Source organism: Onychomys torridus, chromosome 1 (assembly GCF_903995425.1).
Source record: "Onychomys torridus chromosome 1, mOncTor1.1, whole genome shotgun sequence".
NCBI classification, from domain to species: domain Eukaryota; kingdom Metazoa; phylum Chordata; class Mammalia; order Rodentia; family Cricetidae; genus Onychomys; species Onychomys torridus.
Window position 1 is genome coordinate 137130317 of NC_050443.1, and position 24701 is coordinate 137155017.

General features: G+C 39.6%; 1 protein-coding gene and 1 non-coding gene across 3 annotated transcripts in view; both read left to right on the forward strand.

Annotated features, from left to right (window-relative positions):
- The first annotated feature begins 1049 nt into the window (after positions 1-1049).
- Carnmt1 (carnosine N-methyltransferase 1) overlaps positions 1050-24701 on the forward strand; it is a 33095-nt gene continuing 9443 nt past the window's right edge. The window contains exons 1-6 of one of the 2 annotated variants that reach the window (XM_036172550.1): positions 1051-1480; positions 6542-6737; positions 7476-7639; positions 19033-19173; positions 20240-20418; positions 22239-22352. In XM_036172550.1, coding sequence (XP_036028443.1) covers positions 1278-1480; positions 6542-6737; positions 7476-7639; positions 19033-19173; positions 20240-20418; positions 22239-22352 — 997 coding nt within the window. In that variant the 5' untranslated portion in view covers positions 1051-1277. Of the gene's footprint in view, positions 1481-6541; positions 6738-7475; positions 7640-19032; positions 19174-20239; positions 20419-22238; positions 22353-24701 lie in introns of both variants that reach the window. The other variant, XM_036172558.1, reaches the window with a different exon arrangement.
- Positions 17466-17590, forward strand: LOC118576930. Its single transcript, XR_004944120.1, has one exon. It is a non-coding gene; the product is annotated as a small nucleolar RNA SNORA28 (small nucleolar RNA).

The window sequence follows — 24701 nt, forward strand, 5'->3', positions numbered from 1 at the left end:
AGTTCAGAGGCCTCTTCTGGCCTCTGCAAGCACTCTCACACATGTGGCATTACCCCTACCCACATACATGTAACTAAAATCAAATATTAAAAAAAAGATACACGAAAATTTTAGAAAATTCTCATGTAAACTGTAAGTTTAACATACAAATAAAACTTTTAGCATTGTTTTCGTTTCAATTAACTTAAATCATGAAAATACGAAGCTGGGTTTTTTTTTTTTTTTTTTAATGTATCCTTTCAACAAAGTTTGAGATTGTTGAGAGTGCTTAACTTCTGAATAAAGTCTTTTCTTTTTACTATTATTTTGTAAAACTGATTTGTTAGGTGATGTACCTAATTCACCAGAAAGAATTATTTTCTAAGAATAACATTAAGTGCAAGTAGGGGTAGCTGTTTTAATACCGAGTCCAAAGAGAAATGAAGCAGAAAGCAAATAAAGGAAAGTTAAACAAAAGAGAGGAAGCGATCAGACCCAGGATGGCCAAGCGTCACTGCTGGATCCCGGACTGTTAATGGTTTCCACAAACATCTGCAGCCATCGAAAAGCGATGAGGGCTTTTTGTATTTATATGTTCCGTGTTTTGAGAGGTCTTGTTATAGTGCTACGCAGCCTGCCTAGGCGGCTTCCAATGTAGCCAAGATTACAGAAGGTCGCCTCTGTACCAGACTGCGGTTAGGACTTGTCATAGGTCGCTAACCACAGCTGTGTGTGCCTCTCAGCATCATGAGTGCTTCAAGAGAATCCACTTAAAAAAATGAGTTTAAAAGGGGAACGCATGACCTTCCCTTTGTGAGTTTCTAAAGTTAACACATTCGAAATCAATGTAAGGAAATCTTTTTCTTTCTCTTTCTAGCCTCAGAGTCCACCCTGCTCCATCCATCCGGTCCGGCTTGTAAGCCCCACCCGCTCGCCAGGTGCCGGGGCGCTCCTCAAGCCCCGCCCCACCGGGGAGCTCCTCCTCCACCTGGCCCTCAGCCACGCCCCCTCCGAGCGTCACCGTACGTCAGCGCGTCGTAGCGGAAGCCCGGCAGCGAATGAGCGCGGGCGGCCGCGGCCTTGGGCCTCGTTGTCAGCGCGTGCGCGCAGAGTGCGCGAGTCCCGAAACCCTGGCGGAGCGCAGCGCGAATGGAGGCCTGAGGGCGGCGGGGGCGGGGCGCGCCGCGAGCGGGGGCTGTGGCCGCGGCGGGCGCCGTCTAGAGGAGGCCCGGCCGTCCGCCGCCACGCACTCGGGCGCGGTGAAACGCAGGCGGGTCAGACCGTGGGCCGCGGCGGCGATGCAGCGACGGCGGCGCGCTCCGCCCGCGTCTCAGCCGGCCCAGGACGGCGGGCGCGGCGAGGAGGTGGAGGTGCAGTTCTCCGCCGGGCGTTTGGGCTCGCCCGCGCCTGCCGGGGCCCCCGCGCGCTCCACCGCCGAGGACGAGGAGCGGCTGGAGCGCGAGCACTTCTGGAAGGTCATCAACGCGTTCCGCTACTACGGGTAAGGCGCGCCCTCAGCCCGCCCGCCCGCCCGCAGCCTCGCGGCCAGCCTCGTGGCGGCTTCGCGGAGCCCACGGTCACCTGCGCGCAGTCCTAGGGGACGGCTCCCCACTTTCCCCGGAGCCGCCGGGAAGAGCGTGCACTTTCTGTAGAGCACTGAACGGTGCTGCTTCAGTGGCTCTAACCCGATGGTGAAGGGGAAAAGTGGTCCCGGAATTCCAAAATGTGCAGCTTGTTAAGGGAAAGAGAGCAGGCACCGGAGCCGGCTTTATGTTCTTGTAGTCTGCGAGTAAGTGTGGAATTCCTTTAGTGGGCTAGGCATGGTTGTAGGACCCTGAAGTGTGCTCCCCATTCGTGGTTCAACTTCCTAACTTTAATGTTTCGTCTAGATAGGTGTTTAGATAGCCTAATCAGAGTGTGTAAGTGCAGGTCTGAATGGGTCTTAGTGCACTTGGATTTCGGGGAAAGATAATACATTTATTCGGATAAGTGATAGAGTCCACTGGTAGCAATATTCTGAACCTGTAGTTGGAACCAGAGAGACAGACATGACCCCTTGTCCGGGTCACACCATCGTAGATGGGACCCACGTGCTATTAGTATTATAGTTATTTATATATGTAATTCTTTGCCCAGCTGTGACCCTCTTCAAGGGCAGGGACTGAATCTTACTCTTCTGTCACAGCACTTGGCAATATGGTTGAAGCTCTATTTTTAACGAATAAAACATTGTAGCAAAAAAAAAAAAAAAAAAAAAAAGGACACTCCTGCAGCCCTCACCAGTTTTGGCCAGTGGTCACATTACTTTGTTACTTGTTTGAATTGAGTAGGAGCTGATGGTTACATTGTGGCAGGTGTGGCAGGAGTCTGAAACCCAAGGTCTTAAGCTTTCCGGTTGGGAGCACAACTGCTCAGCTACACTTCTATACTCACGACAGTTTCTTGGATCAAAGATTTTGATGAAATAATTTACTAATTAAACTCACAAGGAGGCGGTTATATTGTCATAGTGGCACATTTTACTATTGAAAAATGTAGAAAGAGTTTGGGAAACACCTCCTTGCTGCCAAGGGATATATAGTCTATGAAAAACCAAAAGCAACAGCATGCCTAGCCTTGGTTTTTGTCGTTGTTCTTATTGAAATGTGGAGATTTGGAAGCGGTAAAGATGGAAGTTGTACCTAGCAGGGTAAGTGGGGTGGGGGTGGGGGGAGGTTGGGGAGACCTTAGTGGGAGATAGCATGCATCTAGCAGCAGTATTCCTCAGTGGCAAGCCATTCAGTACTCTGTAGCCATAATGGGGCCTGTGCTCTGTGGGTCCGAGAAAAGTCATTTGGAGATGATAACTTCTTATTTGAGTGTTAGCTGTTAAGAAAGAGGACACATGCTACCAAAACTAATTTGGTGGTTTGGGTTGTGGGTTTTGAGGTGTGGTGAGATGATGATGGGACAGCCGTTGCCTAGGAATACTAGGAAGAAAGTTTGAGCTGCTCACAGTGACTTTTAAATTGTTGCCACACCGCTATTTGCCTGACATTATGCTAAGGCAACTTTAGAACTATATAGATAGTGATAAAAAAAAAAATCTTTCTGAAAATCATTTTGTACTTATCCCTTCAGATCAGATAATACTGCTTTTGGAAATTTATACCTACCTCCCTTGTTTTTCCTAAACAATCTATTGCCATAAGTGAATCTCCCAAGTTAAGTAATTTACTTGTAAGGATAAAAAGCTATAAAAAGGGTGGGAAGTTCAACGGTGTGAACCACATTTGATGAAGTCCTTCTTGCTAATGGTGAATCCGTAGATCCTTGAGGCAGTATAGGACATCACATGGTAGAAGGAACTGGGCATCCTCAGGAGTCTCCTTTCTTTACTTCTAAAGCCACAATCCCATTAGATTAGGGTGCTACCCTTCAGGTACCATTTCCAACCATTTTATTCCTCACAACAAGGATTACATTTTAATGTGCATTTTTTTGTGGCTACTTGCAAACCATAGTAAACACAAACAGTTGTGAACACAAAAATGTTCATTGCTCAATGTCCAGAAGTTAGGAAAGAGTTTAGTAAATTTTGGTTGCATAAAGTAGAATGAATATTAAACAGTCATTTTATGTTTGAGAACATATATCCAACCTGACAAAAATACTTCCTGTAAGGGCAAAGAATTACAAATGCTTCTCAAACTTTGAGGTGTATCTGAATCATATGTGAGTCTTAGCTAAAAGGCAGATTCCAACTCAGCAGGACATAGGTCTGTCCTGTTGTACATTACTAGCCATTTCCAAGAAGTTTGCTGTTACATTTTGAGTAGCTGTTACATGAAAGCAAGTCAGATGCCGGCGGCTTGGCGCACGCCTTTAATCCCAGCACTTGGGAGGCAGAGGTAGGTGTATCTCTGTGAGTTCGAGGCCAGCCTGGTCTACAGAGAAAGTTCCAGGACAGGCTCCAAAGCTACACAGAGAAACCGTGTCTCGAAAAACCCGGAAGAAAAGAAAGAAAGAAAGAAAGAAAGAAAGAGGGAGGGGGGAGGAAGGGAGGGAGGGAGAGAGAGGAAAAGAAAAGCAAGCAAGCCAGGTACAGAAAGGTAGATACCTCATGTTGGTATGTGTAGAATGTAAACAGTCTCAGATAGAGCAGAATGGTAGTCAACCACCAGATGGGAGTGGCGGGGTGAAAATGTGGGGGTAAATATCACTGTATGTTCCATAAATTCATGTAACTAGAATTTGTGAATTCAATCATGAATGAAATTGTCTTAAACAGCTACAAGATGGGTAATATGTGAAAGGTTAGAAGTAGTTCCTTCTAGAAGAGGGATTGCTATTTCTCTTCCCCTGAGCAGTTTTACTGTTCTGCACTTTACAGGGGAGGGTGGTATTTCTACTGTGGCTTTGTTAATATGAAGAAAGTAAGTATACCTGCTATGTTTTGCATGCTGTGTTAGTCACTTTGTCACTGTGATAAACCCCAATTGAGGAAGGGCAAATGTCTTGAGATACACAGGTTTCACTTGGCTGTGTGGAAAGATGACTGAGCAGAGCAGCTGATCTGAGAGCCAGCAAGCAGAAAGAATGAGGCTGTGGACAAGATGCCCAAGAGTGTGTGTCCCCTTGCCCCTGTGACCTGTCACCTCTAGCTACCTCTTAGAGTTTCTAGAACCTTCCCCAGAAAGTGCTACTAGTTAAAAATATGGTTTTTGGTTTGTTGTTGTTTTGTTGTTTTTTCTTTTTTAAGGAAAAGAGCTTCATATCCAAATCACAACAAATGCTTATTATATTCACTAAGTTTTCATATATTCTAACCAGTCCATGTTATGTGCATGTCTGGCAGTTACTAAATTTCAATAAATGACATTTCCATGATTGTTATTTTTACCTTGTTTCATCTAGACACTTTGGGTGTAAAAGGATCACATAGTAGTAACAGACTTCAGAACAGTCATACTGTCCCCGGTGTAAAAAAAGCAATGTCAGGGCAACCACTGCCCAGGTGGCCTCTTAGATCATTCTCAGGGCCTCCCTACCAGAGTGCCATGCATGCTTTTAGAAACTTGACTGTGGCATGTGTGTATGGCAAGAGCTTCTTCTGGGCTTCATTACTCTTAACAGAAAGTATTTACATTTTCATTTTGCAGAAGTACTTGTTTTATTTGTAAATAGTTTTTATAGTCTGTGCGCGCGCACACACACACACACACACACACACACACACACACACACACACACCTCTCTGTCCCATTCCTTTTCCTTAGAGAAGGTGTTCCTGAAACTTCAGTTCCTTGCACGCTTGCTTGGTTCCTAAACAGTGTTTAATGTTATATAAAATGGAGTTGTATAGCATGTGTTCTTTAATTTGCTGTTTTCAACAAAATTTGTGTTCTTAATTTTTATCTGTAGTATGGTTGTAGCTGTACTTGGTTCATTTTCCTCCATTCCACTGCATAACTATAATTTCTTCATCCCGACCACTGATAATGGGCTTTCTGTGGTTTGTGGGGTATTATGTTTGTTATTTGACAGCATTGTGGTGAGGATAGCTTGTGCTTCTTGACTATGTGTAGGAGTATAATTTCTAGATCATAGGGCAGATAAAACATTAAGCTTTACTAAGCATGTTGTTATTTTGTAAAGTGGTTGTACTCAATTCTACATTCACTATTAGTGTATAAATGTTCTGGTTTTTCCTCAATTTTACCAACATTTGATTGAGTTGGATTTCTAGATTTTTGCCAGTTTGGTTGATGTAAAATGACACTTAGCTGTGAGTATATATTTAGCTTCTAAAAATGAGATTCTCCTGAATAAGCAATCTCTGAAGTAACCATTCAATTTAGGAAATCTTTGGAATGCAAATTGTGAATATTACATTTGAAACTCATTTGCTTAATACTTTCGTATTATATGCTTTATATTTTTCAAGATTCAACTTGATTGGCTTTTAGTTAGTTTCAAAACATATTTTATATTCTATATTATTACTGTTTTGATTCTGGGGATTTAACCTAGATTCAACCTAGGATTCAAGCATGCTGGGCAAGTACTTTGTCACTGAACTATATATCCACACCATTTTAATGTACTTTTACAACATGTTACTATTCCATAATATAGGAATCTAAGCCATGCTCCAGTTTTGCCCAAAATGTTTAATTTGAAAATTGAAATTATTAAAAATAATTATAAATTAATCTTTATGTTTCCTCTTAGTGCACATGTCTGCTTTTACCATTTTGTTGTTGATTGCTCTGAGAAGTATTTCTAATGAAGTGAAAAACTTTTTTTTCTTTTGGTTTTTTTTCTCTGTGTAGTTTTGGTGCCTGTCCTGGATCTCGCTCTGTAGACCAGTCTGGCGCTTTTTGTTGTTGTTGCTGTTGTTGTTGTTAAAACAGAAACTCTAAGTTGATATCCTTCAAAAGGTAAAGGATAGTAAATAAGAGCAGTGTCCGGCATAACTAGGGAATAGTTATGTAGTATGACAATCTTAAAATGGGGTTGGCCTCTGGTGAGAGAATTCTTTTTGACAATGAAAATAAAACACTTTTTCTGTTTTATTTAGCACCAGTATGCATGAACGAGTGAACCGAACAGAAAGACAGTTTCGATCACTTCCAGATAACCAGCAGAAACTGCTTCCTCAGTTTCCTCTTCACTTGGACAAGATCCGGAAATGCATTGACCATAATCAGGAGATACTGCTGACCATTGTGAATGATTGCATACATATGTTTGAAAATAAGGAATATGGAGAAGATGTATGTGAACCTTGTTCTATCTCTTTTCATTTTAGGGTAACCGTCTGTATGTCCAGGTCTTGCAGGTCATCCACTTTACTGAGAGGATGCTTTCATGTGATGAAACTAGAGTACAGTATGCTAGAGATATCATTTGTTCACTGTTACTGTTTTTTTTTTTTTTAAGCACCTAGATAATTGTTGATGCTTTCACATGGTGTTTTGCATGTTAAGAGTTTATGAGACTTAAATTTCTTAAAAGAGTTTACTAACTATATTGTTGATTTCCAGTGCTGCTTTTTCAGTATCTTCTGTTTGTAGATACTCATCTTCCACTTTAAAATAAAAATATTTTCACATAAATCTCAAGTGACTGGCAGTAATCGAAACTGAAGTCTCTTTGTATCCAATGGTAGATACAATTTGGCCAGTCCAGTGTAAGCCATCCCTGCTGCCCATCAGTGAGCTGGAGGGGTCTTCTTTCCTCTCTTGGAGGGTGGAATGTTCTGTCTCCATAAGCAGTTCAGTTGTGGTCCTTTCCCGAGAAAGAACTGCTTCACTTTGTGGTCGTTTTATGACTGGTGGATCTTCCGAAGTTGAGGGTAGAAGTGAGAGCACCAAACTTTTTCACTGCACTTGAGTCCCCTGAGAGGCTAATAAATTATCCACTGACTCACCTATATTTTAGTATGTGCATTTAACCATATTCAAAGTTGATGCTCAGAAAATAATTCTCCCCCCCCCCTTCCTTTTAAACAGGGCAATGGAAAGATTATGCCAGCATCTACATTTGACATGGATAAGTTAAAGTCTACATTGAAACAGTTTGTAAGAGACTGGAGTGAAACTGGGAAAACAGAAAGGGATGCCTGCTATAAGCCAATCATAAAAGAAATTATAAAAAACTTTCCAAAAGAGAGATGGTAAATACTACTGCATTTCTAACCCCTTTCTTTAAGGCGTATAAGCACTTAGCTACAACATTTCATTGTGATTCATTTTCATAGCCACTCTGGGCCTGCATGTTTTTACGTGTGTGAGAGATCTATTTGTTCCTGGATGTTTCAGTTGTGTGAGGTTGGAGTTTTTATGTTCAGTAACATTTGCTCTAGTAATTATGAGAAATTTGAAACTAAAATTAGAACAAATATTCATAGTCAATAATACACACTGCTTTTATAAGGCTTTTTTTTTTTTAACTAACAAAGCAATAGTGATAGATTTTACTTTATCTCAATGAGAGATCTAACCTATAGAGAAGTCATTAACTTTTTTGAACATAAAATGATAAAACATTTGGGCATTCTGAAGCTCAGGGTCTGATTTTCAGACTAACATTTGTAAATAAATAAAATGCATGGGCCTACAAAGAACCAGTTATTTTGAAGTAAAATTACTGAAGTCTTTAAAAAGCAAACTTGTGGAAGACTGGGGTGGTACACTACATGAGGGCCTGTGCAGGCTCTTTATAGTCTGAGCCGGGAGACCCTGTCCTGTCTCAAAAATAAGGTGGGAAGCAACTGAGGAAGACACTCAGTATAAATTTTTAGTGCAACACACACACACACACACACACACACACACACACACACACAAACAGACATTCATATAAACAAAATAAGTAATGTATCTTAATTAAAGCAAACACTGTGCTGTTACATACTTTTTATAATGTATTGATTAGATCTAGCCTGGCAGTGGGTATAAGTACTTTATTATGAAAATGCTGAATAGCTTGTACATTATTTTGATAAAAATGTGACTCCTATTGGTGATAAAGTCACAGCTATTCCTACACCTACTGTTGCTCATTGCCTGCATTTTGTAATTGAGGATAAGTGTCAATTAAAGATTATTGCAGTTAGAATCTTTGGGGGCTGGAGAGCTGGTTCGGGAGTTAGAATGTGTACTTAATTGCTCTTATAGCGGACTCAGGTTGAGTTTCCAGCTGAACCTTATCAGGCAGCTCACAGTCACCTGTAATTCCAGCTCCAAGGGGTCCAGTCGATGCCCTCTCTGGACCCTGTGGGCGTCACATGCTCATTTCCACACACAGACAAACATATACATACAATTTAAAGTAGACCATTAAAAAAATGAGTGAAATCTAATTTCTCCTCATGCTTATAAGTCCAGTGAATTTTGTCCTCAGACTCTGAGATTCTTAGGTCCCTTTGTTCAGAACTCCTGAGTTTGATATATCCTTTGAGGAATGACAGTACCTGTGTCTCTTCTTTCTTTCTTTGAACTTTTAATTTTGGAATAACTTCAAAATTATGGTTCATGAATTGTACAACCGCCTTCCATATACTCTTTTCCAAAATTCGTCAAGTTTTGGCATTTTACAACATCACTGTGTCATTCCCACTTTCTCTTTTTCTCCATCTTCCAGCACATGGATGTCTAAAACCATACTCTCAGAATTACTGTGAAACCATTTGAGACTTCAGTTAGTACTTGCCATGTTTTCTTACTGCTTAAAAATTCACAGTTTTAGTCTTCAGGGTCTCACTGTGTATCCCTGGGTGGCCTAGAACTTCCGGCTGACCTGGATCACTGAAATCCATCTGCATCTGCTCCTGAGTCTGGGATTAAAAGTGTGTGCCACCACACGGGTGTAGAGTTTATTCTTAAATCTGTTCCCCTTCAGTTACCACATTCAGGAAATTGACCCTTGAACACAGTTATGGAGCCTAGTAGTATATACTCAGATTTCATAATTGCTCTGGTAGTCTCCTTATAACATTTTCAGTCCATTCTAGAATCCACTCCACTGGTAGTTCTTATGTGAAGCAGTCTGTGAAGTGATGGTCTTTCTAACCTTCACAGTTGCAGGCTGCTTTCCACTAAAAGGAAGACTCTTCTTCTCTCTCCTCTGTATATATTTATTTCAGTGATCCATAGTTCCTAGTGTATTCAGTAAATTATAGTCTGTTACTATTGTTTTAATTTAGTTGTTCAGATTCCTTTATCCTTTGGGGATTTTTCTTTTTTTAAATTACAAAGATGCATCTTTTTTATTTCTTATTTAAAAATTTGTTTTATTCATTTTACATACCAACCACATATCCCCCTCTCATCCCTCCTCTTGCTCCCCCCACCCCCACCTTCCCCTACCATGACCCACTCCCCATCCCCTCCTCCTGAAGGGTAAGTCCTCCCAAGGGGGAACAGCAAAGACTGATACATTCAGTTGAGACAGGGCCAAGCCCCTCCCCCCTGCATCAAGGATGAGCAAGGTGTCTGATCATAGGTAATGGGATCCAAAAAGCCAGCTCATGCACCAGGGATAGATCCTGACCTCACTGCCAGGGGCCCCTCAAATAGATCCAGCTATACAACTGCCTCCCGTATGCAGAGGGTCTAGTCCAGTTTATTTGTGAAAAATATAAAGTATTTAAGACCCATGTTGTAGTTTCCTGTGAGGGTGTGGCTCTTTCTCCGAGGATTTGGTTCCTTGTTATATGGAATGCTATACAGAACTTCAAAGTAGACATGAGGTCTGTTCATCGTTACTCGATGTCATTTGCTTTTGAGCATTCTACTGCACAGACATAAACGCACACACTCATACTCAGTGCTAAATTCCTTCTTTGTATACATGGTCTATCTCTTCAGTTAGATGCTTTAACTTTATGCTTTTCTGAGGCAGGGTCTCATTGTAGCTCATAAGCTCATGCTGGCCTTGAATTTAAAATCCTCCAGTCTAGATCTACCTCCAAAGTGCTAGGACTATGGGCATGTGCTGCTGCATCTCAGCTCAATATAGTTTACAGTGATTTTTTTTCCTTTTTGTTTTTTTATTCCTGATCTAATAATCTCAACATCTGTGTTTGTGGGTTTCTTTTGAAAACTCCCTTTATTTTCTTGAGTTTTTGCATTAACAGTTTTGTTTTAGTGGGACATTTTATGTTAAAAAAAGTGAAGATGAGTGTAAATAAATTAATCAAAAATGATATTTTGCTTTTTCTGTCAGGACACTAGTATAGAGGGCAGGGTAAATAATTTGTTTTAAATTTTTGATATACTTGGAAGCTTTTATTGTTTCAGACAATCTCTTAGGAAAATTTTCTATAAACCTTGTATCAAGAAATACGGGATTATTGCTTCTTTCTAGAAAATGAACTGGTTTATAAGGTTTTGTCTGCATTTCATCTTCTATTTCATACACATTGTCTTTAGCATCTTCCTGAGACAAAATAATAGGAGAAATTTTGCAACAGTAATACTGGCCTCTTGCATAAAACAATTACTTCAATAGTAAATCAAATACTGTGTACACTGGAAACCATTGGCTTACAGATGTCATCTGCAAAGGCCAGGAGCAAGATACTGTGTGGTTGAGTCAACTTTAACACAAAGTGTTTGACTATCTCACCTTGTTTAGATACCCCTACTCTGTGTGTGTATGCGTGTGTGTGTGTGTGTGTGTGTGTGTGTGTGTGTGTGTGTGTGTGTGTGTGTGTGTGTGTGTGTGTGTGGTTTTTCGAGACAGCGTTTCTGTGTGGTTTCAGTGCCTGTCCTGGATCTTGCTCTATAGACCAGGCTGGCCTCGAATTCACAGAGGTCCTCCTGGCTCTGCCTCCCAAGTGCTGGGATTAAAAGTGTGCACTGCCACCACCTAGGGTGTGTGTGTGTGTGTGTGTGTGTGTGTGTGTGTGTGTGTGTTTTAATTACTATTTTTCAAATTGTCACAATTTGGGTTTCTTGTTTTTGTTTTTTTCACCCAAAGTATCATTTCTTTTTAGTTTTTTTTAAGTTATTATACAACGTAATGGGTTTCATTATGGCATTTTCATGTATACCTGTCAAATATGGCTCTTATTCGTTCACTTCCCCATTGTGTCATGTAGTTTATTTTCAGGAGAATAAACATAAAAGTCACGGGGTAAATACTTGTGACTTTTTGACATTTTGGAGTGTACTTTCTGAATAGCATCTAGCTTTCTTGTAGGTTTTTTTGGGGAGGTGATTTCCATATATATTATCATGCAAAAAATCTTTCTTCCTTCCCAACTAGAATGCTTTTAACCCTTGTTTTTGTTGTTAGGGGAAAAGCTTTCTCTTTTTCACCACTGAGTTTTATATTAACTGTGAGGTTTTCATAATTTTTTTTTCTTGTTGAATAATTTCCATCTCAGAAAGGATATTGGATATTGTTAAATACCTTTTGATTCTATTGAGCAGCCTTGTAGAGGTCCCCTGCCCGTGTTACTGAAGTCTCATTTTCTCGTGGTAAACCACCTTTGCCTTCTTGGGTAGGTCGCATTTGGCTATGGTAAATAGTTTCCTAAGCATGTTACTGGGTTAGATTTGCTAATATTTTATTTGAGATTTCTATACTCATTCAATTGTAAGAGATAGTGGCCTATAGTTCTCTTTTTCTTTTGCTAGTAAGCCTTACCTTGTACCCGTGGGACACTGAGGTGAGGACAGCTTGTTTTGTATTCCTCTCTGGAAAATAGGAAGCAATCTTCAGTACTTTTACTTTGAGTTGAAAAACTACAAACTTCAGTCCTTATAGGCTGCTATGTTCAGTCACAGTGTTACCGCACATCTGTTTACATCTGCATGTGGACCCTACCATGGCGCTCCTCCCATGCTAAGATTCTTATCAGTGTCAGTTTATGAAAGATTCCATAGCTATTAGAATAATGAGCTAATTTCTTTTTTTTCCGAGATAGGGTTTCTCTGTAGCTTTGGAGCCTGTCCTGGACTAGCTCTGTAGACCAGGCTGGCCTCGAACTCACAGCGATCCCCTGCCTCTACCTCCCGAGTGCTGGGATTACAGGTGTGTGCCACCACGCCCGGCCTAATTTCTTATATTAACTTTTATAATTGCTTTAAGTTTATAAACTTTTATGAACATCATTACTTTCTTTTTTGTTTGGTTGGTTTTTTTGTTTGTTTTTTTTCCGAAACAGGGCTTCTCAGTGTAGTTTTGGTGCCTGTCCTGGATCTCACTCTGTAGACCAGGCTGGTCTCAAACTCACAGAGATCCTCCTGTCTCTGCCTCCTGAGTACTGAGATTAAGGGCGTGCACCACCACTGCCTGGTGAACATCATAGGGATATTATTTGTTTTAAAGTTTCTAGTTTTTATTCTCTCTGAATGTCATTGGTCCTTTGTTCAATAAAGTACTAGATAATGGCTTCTTCAAAGTCTGTATCCCTGAAAATTCAAAGTATCTTTGTTTCTGAAAGTAGATTGTAAAGTGAGGCTCTTTAAAATTTGAGTGTACCAAATTTTGAATGAATTCCAAAGGCTAAAAGGTCAGATGCTAATGTCAACATAATTTCAAGTATTTATAATTTTATTCATATTCAGATTCTTGAATAATATATGCTATTGTGTTTAATCAGCCTTTCAATACTAACATATCTTAAAAAAAGCATGTCATTATTAAAGGCACTTAGTGAGCTTGCACAATCACTACTGCTTTACAGTCACTTTTCTGCTGGTAAATGGTTGAATTAACTCTAGGTGGTTCTAGTAAATTACTTTAAAAGTAAAAGAATGATTAAAGGCCTTTTTCAGTGGGTGAAAGGTTTCAGCGTTGAGGATTCAGAAGGATGTGATTCTCTTGTCACTGCTCTCCAGTCACCCACTTTGCATCTCTGAAAACAGCGAATGTCACAGGCAGGATAAGGACACACACACTTATAAACTTTAAATGAAATATACAGGGCAGGGGCTGTTTATTCCCCCAGTCTTAGAGCTGATGGGAAAATTAGGTATTTCCTTCTATATTATTTTGTCTTGTTTTATTTAGATTAGTTGCCTTATTGTAGATAAAGATTGTTAAACAGTAAGGTCACACACATATCAAAGTCCTAGCTTTCCCATAAAATGTAAACTCCCAGAGAGCAGTTGTAGGTGTGGTGGTCCGTAACCTGTGCTCCTACAGGGTTGAGTCAGGATTATGGTAAATCTGAGGCCAGCTTGTGTTGCATAGCAATACCCTGTCTCAGAGGAAGAAAAGGGCCTCATGAGGCACATTAGTTATAGCCCAGAATTAGTTAGTTCTAGAGAAAGCCTTGTCATCTGGGTCTCAGATGGTAACACAGCAGGCATAGGAACTTAATGTCCTTATTTATACTTGAGCTGGATTTGACTCAGTTTCAAATGCTTGTTTGTCCTTACTGAGATTTCAGTGATGGCCATTCTGAGATGTCTACGAAAGATAGCATATTTAACAAGTATGCATGGAACTATCTGGACTTGATCATTAAAATGTTCTATTGTAAATATGTTTATTTTACCTGTTTGTCCATGATTGGAAATAATGTGCTTGTGTTTTTAAGTGCAAAATTTGAAGGCACAGGTTGGCTTCTGCAAGGGTCTGTTTGCTGATGAGGAAACGTTTTCTACATTTTCCCAAAGGCCAGATCACTGGTCTCTGCTTTGGTTTTAACCTATGGTGCTATTGTGAACAGTTGGGCATTGAAGTTAGCAAACAGCACTCTTTGTTTTTGTTTTTTTTTTACATTTAAAATCCAAGTTTAGCCTGGCATTGGTGGCACACACCTTTAATCCGAGCACTTGGGGAGGCAGAGGCAGGTGGACATCTGTGAGTTTGAGGCCAGCCTGGTCTACAGAGTGAGTTTTAGGACATCCAAGGCTACACAGAGAAATGCTGTCTTAAAAAAACAAAACAAAAAAATCCAAGCCTAGCTGAATATGGTGGCTCTTAAATCAGCAATCCAGGTATTCAGGAGGGAGAGGCAGGAGGAACAGCACAAGTTCAAGGCCACTGTGGTATAGTCTGTTTTAGACTAGCCAAGCTAACGAAGTATTGAGACCCTGTTTCAAGCAAAAACATAAGTGAGCTTGAGGTTTTCTTAAATATGAGCACAAGGATAGTGTAATGCTAAACATTTGGTAGAATAGTGTGTATTGAAATTTTCATCCAAATAAACAAGCAGTAAAGGAAGAACAACAAAACAGATCTTCAGTTTTCCTGAGTGTCTGCTGGTTTAGTGCTATAAAGTACAGAGATGTGAAGGGAAGAACCATTTGAGCCTGTCTTAAAGGCTCCCAGTTTTTATCATAAGAACAATTAAGGGCTAGAGAGATGGCTCAGAGGATAAGAGCACTGGCTGCTCTTCCAGAGGTCCTGAGTTCAATTCCCAGCAACCACATGGTGGCTCACAACCATCTGTAATGCAATCTGGTGCCCTCTTCTGGCATGTTAGTTTAAGGGAATCCATTTTAAAGAGTAAATGGAGGAAATACAGAATGCCAGATGCAGCTATGTAGAGTGAAGAACATTTTCTCTCATTCTGAAAACAAGTATGTGTTTTAGACTTCATTCAGATCAGAATTTCAAATGTTTATAATTCTAGAATAATACCTCAGTGGTAAACTGTCCAAGAGTAATAATTCAAAAGAAAATGGCACAAAAATTCAAATCTAAAATCTATGTTAAGAAGCCATTTTTCATATAATGTACTGCAAAATTTAAAAATTAGGTACCAGTGAAGCTGAAACATGTTTCTCATGAAAGAAAAAAATTAGTAAAAATATTATGGAGAAGGGTTAGGGATTTAGCTCAGTGATAGAGCGCTTGCCTAGCAAGCACAAGGCCCTGGGTTCGGTCCTCAGCTCCAGCCAAAAAATAAATAAATAAATAAAAATATTATGGAGAAAAAAAATTTATGGAGGACAATTTTGTAGTTTTTTGTCAAAATCTTTCTTAAGAGTTCCATTTTATTGAAACTTATTTACAGATACACTTCTGAATGTGGAAATTATTCTAATAATGGTAATACGAAAATATTAGAAGTAATGCTTGTAATTGGGTCGGTTATTTATTTGTTTATTTTGGTTTTTCCAGACAGGGTTTCTCTGTGTAGCCTTGGCTGTCCTGGTCCTGGTATAATGTGTCTTAATGATTTATTTGTATAGACCACTGTTCAGAATTTATGGATATATGCAGGCTGTACATATAAGGTCCATATGTAATTTTAAATGCTTTGAAGAAAAGTGAAATAGTGGAAACAAGGACTGTATAAACTAAATTTCTAGAATATTTCTACCAGCAGGGGTCAGCCAAGTGTCACTCTGATGATACCACAAAACAAAGTATAGTGTGTTGGAGTTTGCTGATTGGTAAAGGAAAGATCCAGTTAAAGCTCTGTCACGAACATTTACTGTTTGTAAAATAGCCTAGTCTGCTTGTGTCTGTTTAGTTTTGTCCTTATGGGTCCACCTCTTCTTCATTCCTGCCTTGAATGAACTGCTGAGACTTTTCCCTCCTGTGTTGGGGTCACATTTGTAGTAAAATGCACCTTACTAACTTGGTCAGCTTGCTAGTTTTTTGCTGAGAATCTCAAACTGGCAACATTTGATTATGTGGCCACATTTTATATATCTATCTGTTCCTGGTTTTTAAAGTTTTAAAAATCACCACATCTGTATTGTAAATTTTGTTTCTCTTTTCCGTGAAAATAAAAAATGCACGAGACTTCTTAAAGATTCAAATCAGCATGTATACCTTTGGGGGAAACATCCAGTTAATATTACACATTTAGGAAAACATACTTGCCATCTCCCCCATTCTTTGTTTGGTTCTTGATCAGTCATATTTTTATTCTACCAACTTCGTGTTAAAGCCCTTTGAAAACACCTTTTTATCATAATACAAGTAGTGTGAAGACCTAGAGTATCTGCTAACTTGTAAGGTAGGGCCTTGATGTAGTCTGTGTTTTGTGTCTTGGTACCTTTTAATAGTAGTATACACACTTAAAATGCACTAAGTTCATAGTTCTGGTTAGGGAAATTTTGATAAAAGCAATCATAAAGGTAATCTTCTGTAAGTTACCAAATTGTTCTTGTTGGGTTTTCTTTTGTTTCTTTAAAGGTAGAGTTTTCATTGTGTAGTTCTGGTTGGCTTGGAACTCACCACATAGCCAAGGGTGGCCTCGAATTCACAGCAGTCTGCCTGCCTCTGTCTCCTGAGTGCTGGGATTGAAGGTGTGTGCCCATTCCTGGCAGATGTATTAGTCAAACATATGTTCCCTAAATTGATATATAAAACCAAATTACCAGGGTTGGGGATTTAGCTCAGTGGTAGAGCGCTTGCCTAGCAATCATAAGGCCCTGGGTTCGGTCCTCAGCTCTGGAAAAAAAAAATTACCTTGGGCTGCTTCCTTTGGAACTACGTTTGTAGAGTGAGTTTTCAAACTTCTATAAGTTTGTGTATGTGTATATATGTACATGTATGTGGGTACACATGTATGTGGAGGCCAGAGGGAATATTGGATGTCTTGCTCAGTTGTTATTCATCTTATTTCTTAAGATAGGGTCTCTCACTGAACCCAGAGTTCACTAATTCAGCTAGGTAGCTTGGCCAACAAGCCCAAGGGATCCTCTTGTCTCTGCCTTCCTGGGCTGGGATTCCCTGGCTGTTTGGAGATGCATTTCAAGTCCTCAGGCTTGCATGGCAAGCACTTTACTGACTGAGCCATCTCCCTGGCCCCCTACTTTCCTGTTTTGTTTTAAAATGGAGTATGTAAAGATCGCTCAATAGAATACAATGCTAGCAAAAATGCACTATTGCTTTCTGAGAGTGCAAGACCTCAGGGAACAGGTAGTTTATAAGATTTGAATGTTTTGAAATAGAACTGGATTGTGAACCAAATTTTGGAAACATAATAGTTATTTCTCTTTTATAAAAACAATATCAACTGGTTACACACATTTTCCTATACAAAAGTAATTTTCCCCACATTTAAAAAAAAGTTTTGCAAGCAACACTCTGTGGCAGATGAACAAACTATCTGACACAATTTGAGCTTGCTATAGCAAGAAAGTCTAACCTATTCCGGTGTTCTCTTCCTCATGAGACAAGCCGTTATATAGGCTCAAACAACATTTAAGAAACCAAGAATTAAAATTATGTAATGGTGGCAACAGCCAGTGGTGGTGTGTGGAGAAGAAACCAAATTTTAGGCTAGTCATGAATGGAGTTAGTTGTATAATGTGGAAGATGGTCATGTTTCATGAGAAGGTTTTCTCTGGAACTTTGCTGTGGTGGCAGGTTTCCTGCTCCCATTCTGGACTTATCTGTATTTGATCTGAGGACAAGTCCAGTAGTCCAGTCAAGGCTAGGTGCCACCTAGTTAAAATTGAAAAAGGGGAAAAAAAAGTTATGTGTATGTGCATGTGTGTACCCATGTGTATGTGTATACCAGTGCATGCACATGGGCGCATATGTGGAGGTCAAGGGGCAGCCCAAAAGGGTTAGCTCCCTCCTACTATGTTGGCTCCCTCCATTTGTCAGCCTTAGTCACAGCTGCTTTTACCCACTGAGTAAGCAATCTTGCTGACCCTATAATTTGATTTGTCAGGGTTGCTGAGAAAAGTTCCCTGCTGCCTACTTTTGTTTTTCTTCTAGAACTTATTGCAGTTTGAAAGCAGGCTTGCAAAACTTAGAGAAAAGGGGCATGTAACGACAGTGTGATGGGATAAATAGGGCCCCTGGGCTGGTGCCATATATTTGTCATGAGTGCTTGTCTAGAAGTACTTGAAACGGGGGCTGTGTTTGAGGCCAGTCTGGGGCTACTTGATGAAACCCTTTTGAAAAGAAGGCAGCTGCCCATTTTTTCTAAGAGAACACCCATCCCTCTACTCCTTCCTCTCTCTTTTGGGGGAGAGGTAGGGGCAGCAGAAACAGTTGTCTCCCAAGCTACTCTGGAATTTACAGTGAGGACCAGCTAGTCTCAAACTCAGTGGCAGTCCTTTGAGCCTCCCAATCATGGAATTGCAGGTATGAGTTACTGTGCCCAGAACTTAGCTTTTTCCTTTTTGTACCTGAGATCTATAAAATTTTAGAGATAGGCTTTATACGTTAAAATCTAAATATAGTTCATTTATTTGGTTCTGTAAATCATTGTGTTGTATGAGCTTAGAAGTGTCTTCTGCCTCATGATAAAGTAATTGTACAGATGTCCCATATGTAATTTGGGGATCACTTTGGGAAAATTATCTTTCTAGAAAAGGGAATGACTGTAAGTCTTTAGATACAGTATGATTTTATTTTATTTTTTTTCTTAAAAAGTGTTTGGTTTTTTTTTTTTGTTTTTTTTTTTTTGTTTTTTTTGGTCACTTGATAATGATGATTCCTTCTATCTCTTGTTTTTACTGACATTTAGAAATACTTCAGTTTTAAGAAGTCAAGAGTCTTAAGTAAGCTTATGCTTATTGTATAATTCAGTAAATTTTTAGTTGTTAATATGGAGTTTGTCTTTTTTTTCTTTCTTAATTTTTTTTTCCTCTTTGAGGGGCTGGATATAATTGCCTTGTTTCATTTCAGGGATCCTTCTAAAGTAAATATTCTGGTACCTGGTGCTGGACTAGGAAGATTGGCCTGGGAAATAGCTATGCTAGGTTATGCTTGTCAAGGAAATGAATGGAGTTTTTTTATGCTCTTTTCTTCCAACTTTGTACTCAACAGGTATTTAATTTACTTTTTGCTGGAAATAGTAAACTCTCAAAATCAAGTTGCTTTACCTATTTTTGAACAATTCTGAATTAGAAGGAAAGTATATAGTACTTGACTGATACAGATCATATTTACATTAAATTCATAATGTTTATACCGATTGCCACTGTAGCCAGTGTTAATTAGCTAACAGTGTTGACACAGGGCAAGCAAATAGCTATTTAAAAAGTAATTGGGCATTCCATGAATATGGGAAAGGGTTTTTTTCTCATTTTTTTTTTAAAAGCTTTTTCACCTTTTGTTTCTTGGTAAAGAGTTTATGGTAGCAATTGTAACTATTTCCCTGACTTTGCAGTAAGTGGCCATACATGTTCACATGACTGATTTGGCATGAGATCTGAGAACTTCTATGTCCTCTACCAGAAGGTAGTAGAAAAGAGTTACTGTTTTTTAAGTCAGAAGGTACGGGGTACAGTGTGTTAGAGACAGAGAATTAGCTGCCTGTTTCAATAGCGCATCACTGGTAACATACTCAGTTCTTCAGTGCAATGCTGTTATTGGTGGCAGTATGAGTTGCTGGTGAGGTGGGGGAAGAAGAAGGCTACATATAGAATGGTAAAATAGGCAAGAAGACTAGTTTCCTTGTTTTTACTCAGATGTAAGGCTCAGGAATACATTTTTGCGGGTGTGGTGGGTGGTACAGGCCTCCAATCTCAGCTTTTGTGGGGTGAAAACAGGAGGATCAAGAATTTGACGTCATCTTCAGTTACACAGTGAGTTCAAGGCCAGGCTGGGCTCCATAAGACCCTGTCTCAAAAACCAACAAAATTGTAGTAATTTTCTATAAATCCAAATGAATAGCACATGTGAGTCTCTGAATTTGTTTCTTTTAATCCACAGTCGGTCATCTACATGTATACACAGCTTCAGATAACTGAGTGCAGTGTAAATTGACACTTTTCAAGTCTAATAAGTTACATGTGAAAACCTTCAATCAATAAATATTTTAGTGCTTAAAGTAGGTTCTTTTTTGGTAAAATGTGTAGTTAACATTGAACCTTATGCTCATATTTTACAGATGTTCTGAAATTAACAAATATAAACTTTATCCTTGGATCCATCAGTTTAGCAATAATCGGAGATCAGCTGATCAGATTCGACCCATTTTTTTCCCTGATGTTGACCCCCACAGTCTTCCTCCAGGTTCTAACTTTTCGATGACAGCAGGAGACTTCCAGGAGATTTACTCAGAATGCAGTAAGTTCAAAGCAAGTATTTAAAGTTCTTATCTGTTATTCTAAATGATGACCCAGTGTTATAACCAGTTTGTTTCAATGACAGAATATAAGGTGTGCAATGTCAGTGACAACAGAGTATTTTCAAGGTTGTGTAAAAGGCAGTGACAGAAAATGTAAAGAAATATATGTATATTCAAGAGATATTGACTCTGTTACTAAAAGATAACTTTTAAAGAGTCCAAATATATGCCGATTGCAGTAAAGATGGAAATAAAATAGTGTGGGAATGGAGCTTTCTTGTAAAGAGGCTGTGACTTGATGGACAGAGACGAATAGTTATTTGAGGTACAAAGACACCAAAGAATAAGGTCATCGGGGACTGCAGCAGGGTCAGATTGGCAAGGAAAGAAGTTTTATGGGAGATATGTCTTAAAAAGTAGGTTAGCTTCAGTTGTAGAAGACTTGTATCAGGTTGGAGGTTAGATTTCAGATTTTTGAAGACATTGGAGGGAGGCAGAAATGGACAAGGGAGGAGAGTAAATAGGCAGTAACAGGAAGAAGGAAAACAGTAATAGCAAGAGCATTCTTTCAAGAAAGATCTGCTTGCCACCTGTTAAATGCCAAGTACATTCTAGACATTCAAAACACAGCAGTTAGTGGGACAAAGTTCCTAGGCACAGGGGACTTACAACTCTGGAAGGGACAGAGAGGCTATGACATACAGAATTGTTTGGAAGAAAATAAAGTAAGTCCAAGAGTAGAAACTAAGAAGGAAATTGTCACATGTTTAGGGATGGCAAGGGGGTTAGGAAGAGCACTTGGCTGTGTTCAGCAGGGGCTGTGGTGAAGTGAGTAGGGGATGAGGGAGATAAAAGGGCATAGGGGTGGTTGGTTAGGCCAACTCAAAGTAAGAAGTTTGAATTGTACTCTGAAAGGACAGGAAGCCTCCAGAAGATGGCTTGGAGCAAGGGTAGCAACAAAGAAAGATGTATCAACCTGCATTCTGAAGTTAGAAAAGAACAACTGGGAGACGTTAAGCTATTGGGTAAATAAATGTTAAGGAACAGGATCTCAGACCAGTGAAATAACGGAAAGCATCACGATGCAACTAAGAATCATTTTCCTCTAACTGGGACTGGAAGAGGGTGCAGGTGATCCCTTTTGGGCCAGGCACTTTTACCACATCAGGATTAGAATAGACACTACATCTTGAATCTGGTCCCTACCTCTGCCTGGCAACAGCTTCCAAGAGCTAAACAGTTTGTTTTTGGGGGTTAGGGGGAACGCCTTTGCCTGTGTTTTCTCCAGCCAATTTTTCACTGATGATTATCAAGTCATGGTAGGTATTTGGGTATTTTAATGTCATCATTTCTCAAATTGGCAAGAAAGGCCTACCTAAAACCTGCCAGAACCAGTCATTAACACTGGTTTAAATCAGAACTCAAAAATTAAGGTGACTATTTTGTTTTTAACAGATTTTAGATGAGAGCTAGGGTAGCCCAGTCACAGAGCACTTTCCTAGTTCAAGACCCTAGGTTTAGTTACAAGCATCACAGAAGTAAACATAGTAAAACTAAAGGCTAGCAGTTGAGTAGGTGCTAAGCAACTCTTCAACAGTACCATTTGGTAATATGTATTGATGTGTTAATAACGAATGATTTCCAAGTTGACTACTGTATTTACTATGCTATTATCTTGATTATAGTGTTGACCAGAATAGTACAGTGTCTGCATCCCTTCAGTTAAATGAAATATTAATATCCTGTAAGAGTTAGTTGGCAAGTTTAATAGATAGGTAAAAGAAAAAAACAAAACAGTGGTCTGATTTCTGTTGATTAGATACTTGGGACTGTATTGCCACCTGCTTCTTCATAGACACAGCTCACAATGTAATTGATTATATCGATACGATATGGAGAATACTCAAGCCAGGTGGAATTTGGATAAACCTTGGTAAGTGCTTTAATGTTCATTAACATTTTATACATCAGTCTGAGGATTAGAGCTCTTTTCCATTTGGTAGTGGCACGGTACCAGATGCTTGTGAACGTATAATTATGCTGTATTATCTATTAGACCACATTTAAGTGGGTGATACCTCTTGAAAGCAGTGGCAGTCCAAGCATTGGGATGTCCCTCTTCGGTCAGCCTTTTGGATCTTAATTTTGGCACATACTAAGTTTAACCTGCTGGTTCAGTACTTAGTCCCTTGTACTCTTTCCCTACTCCATACATGCAGTGGCATTTCATTCTGTTAAGAGGAGGTGTTTTCAGAGACTGAAGGAGCAAGCATGGGGCCTGCATGGGTCTGCACTAGGTTCTGCATTATGTTATGGCTGTTAGCTTGATATTCTTGTGATACTCCTAACAGTGCCTGCTCTTGAGACGCTTCCTCCTATTGGGTTGCTTTGTTGAGCCTCAATATGGGGGCTTTCACCTTGTCTTATTGTATCTTGTTTTGTCCTGTTTTCCTGTCATCTCTTGGAGAGGGACAGAGGAAATGGAGGGGGAGTGGATCTGGGGGGAGGGTAAAAGTGGGGGGAGCTAGGAGGAGTGGAGGTAAGGGAAACTGGTTGGGATGTATTGTATGAGAGAAAAATCTATTATCAAAGGGAAAAAAAGTTTACAAGGAAAAGAAGAGAATGTTTTTATTGTTTTTAATCTTTGGAGGAAGGATTTTACCTTTATCATGGAATTTTCCTCTCTAGTAGATGAGATAGTTTTTCTAACCACCATGAGTTTAAGAAGCAATAGAAATACAATTTTTTATATGCAAAAAACCCTTTATACTTTGAGCCTATTACTTGATACCAGAAATAAAACTGAGTATGACTTGTTCCTTTATCAAGAATCTAAAGGGAATTGCCTATTTTCTCATCTTAAAGTTAGAGGGAATATGGTGAAATGTCCGTTTAAGTGTGCCCTATGTTTAGAAAGTTAACCATGCTTAGAATGTGAGAATTTCATGATGAGGACTCTACCACAGAAGAGGACGTATACATAAAGACCTAGTTTATAGCTGAGCTTCTGTCAATTACTGTGTAATGGTTTTATTTTTACTGGAAATTGTTTTATCAATTGTTTTATCATGACCAAGACTAGAAGTAGTAAGTCTTCCCACTTTCCCTTCAGAATTTTGTAAGATTAGATGAGAACAGCTGTAAAATGCCATCATCATAAGAATCAAATATCGCAAACCAGCCGGGCGGTGGTGGTGCATGCCTGTAATCCCAGCACTCGAGAGACAGAGGCAGGTGGATCTCTGTGAGTTCGAGGCCAGCCTGGTCTACAAAGCAAGTTCCAGGACAGGCACCAAAGCTACAGAGAAACCCTGTCTTGAAAAACAAAACAAAACAAAACAAAACAAAACAAAATCACAAACCTTAGGACTTTAAAAACAAATGCTTTGGGAAAGTTGGCCCAAGGAATGATTGAAAGATACTACTGAGAATCTATGTGTTCCCTGTGATTTAGGTATCCTTATAAATACTTTAAATTTATAACAGCCCTATCCTGTTTGTGGTCTTAGGGGTCAGAGTAGGGCCTTGTGCATCTAGACAAGTGCTCTTTCCACTGAGCTACATCCTCAGCTTCTCGGGGCAATCCTAATGAAAAGGCTCTATTTACTAATAGTGGAAGAACATGAGTCCTGGTTAAATAACTACCAGAAAGGTCCTGGAGTATACTTGTGGTGAGAGACAGGCTCATAGCCTAACACAGTCACTTGTGCTTAGCATTAACATGACACTATGTATACAAATTTGAAGGCTTGGAAACTAGTTATTGAGTTAGGATAAGGTTTGTTGTCCTTCTAAGGTACTTCATTTAACTGATAAAAGCAACTTTGTGCATGAACACTTGTTTTATTTTTTATTTATTTATTTGTTTGTTTGTTTGTTTGTTTGTTTATTTGGTTTTTTTGAGACAGGGTTTCTCTGTGTAGCTTTGTGCCTTTCCTGGAACTCACTCTGTAGCCCAGGCTGGCCTCAAACTCACAAAGATCCCCCTGGCTCTGCCTTCCGAGTGCTGGGATTAAAGGCGTGCACCACCACTGCCCGGTGAACACTTGTTTTATTAATATTTTATTAAGTTGTATAACAAATGGCCTGAAACAAAGTTGGCTCTTCTAAGCAGGGAGACTATTTGCTACAGTATGTCTTCAGTGTCATGGACAGCAGAAGGTGTGGAGCAGGTAGCTTACACGGACAGTTAGACCTGCCAGTCATCTAGCCACAGGTTTTCCAAACAATCTGAGGAATTACGATAATGGAAAAGCCTACCTTACCTTAATACTTCATAATT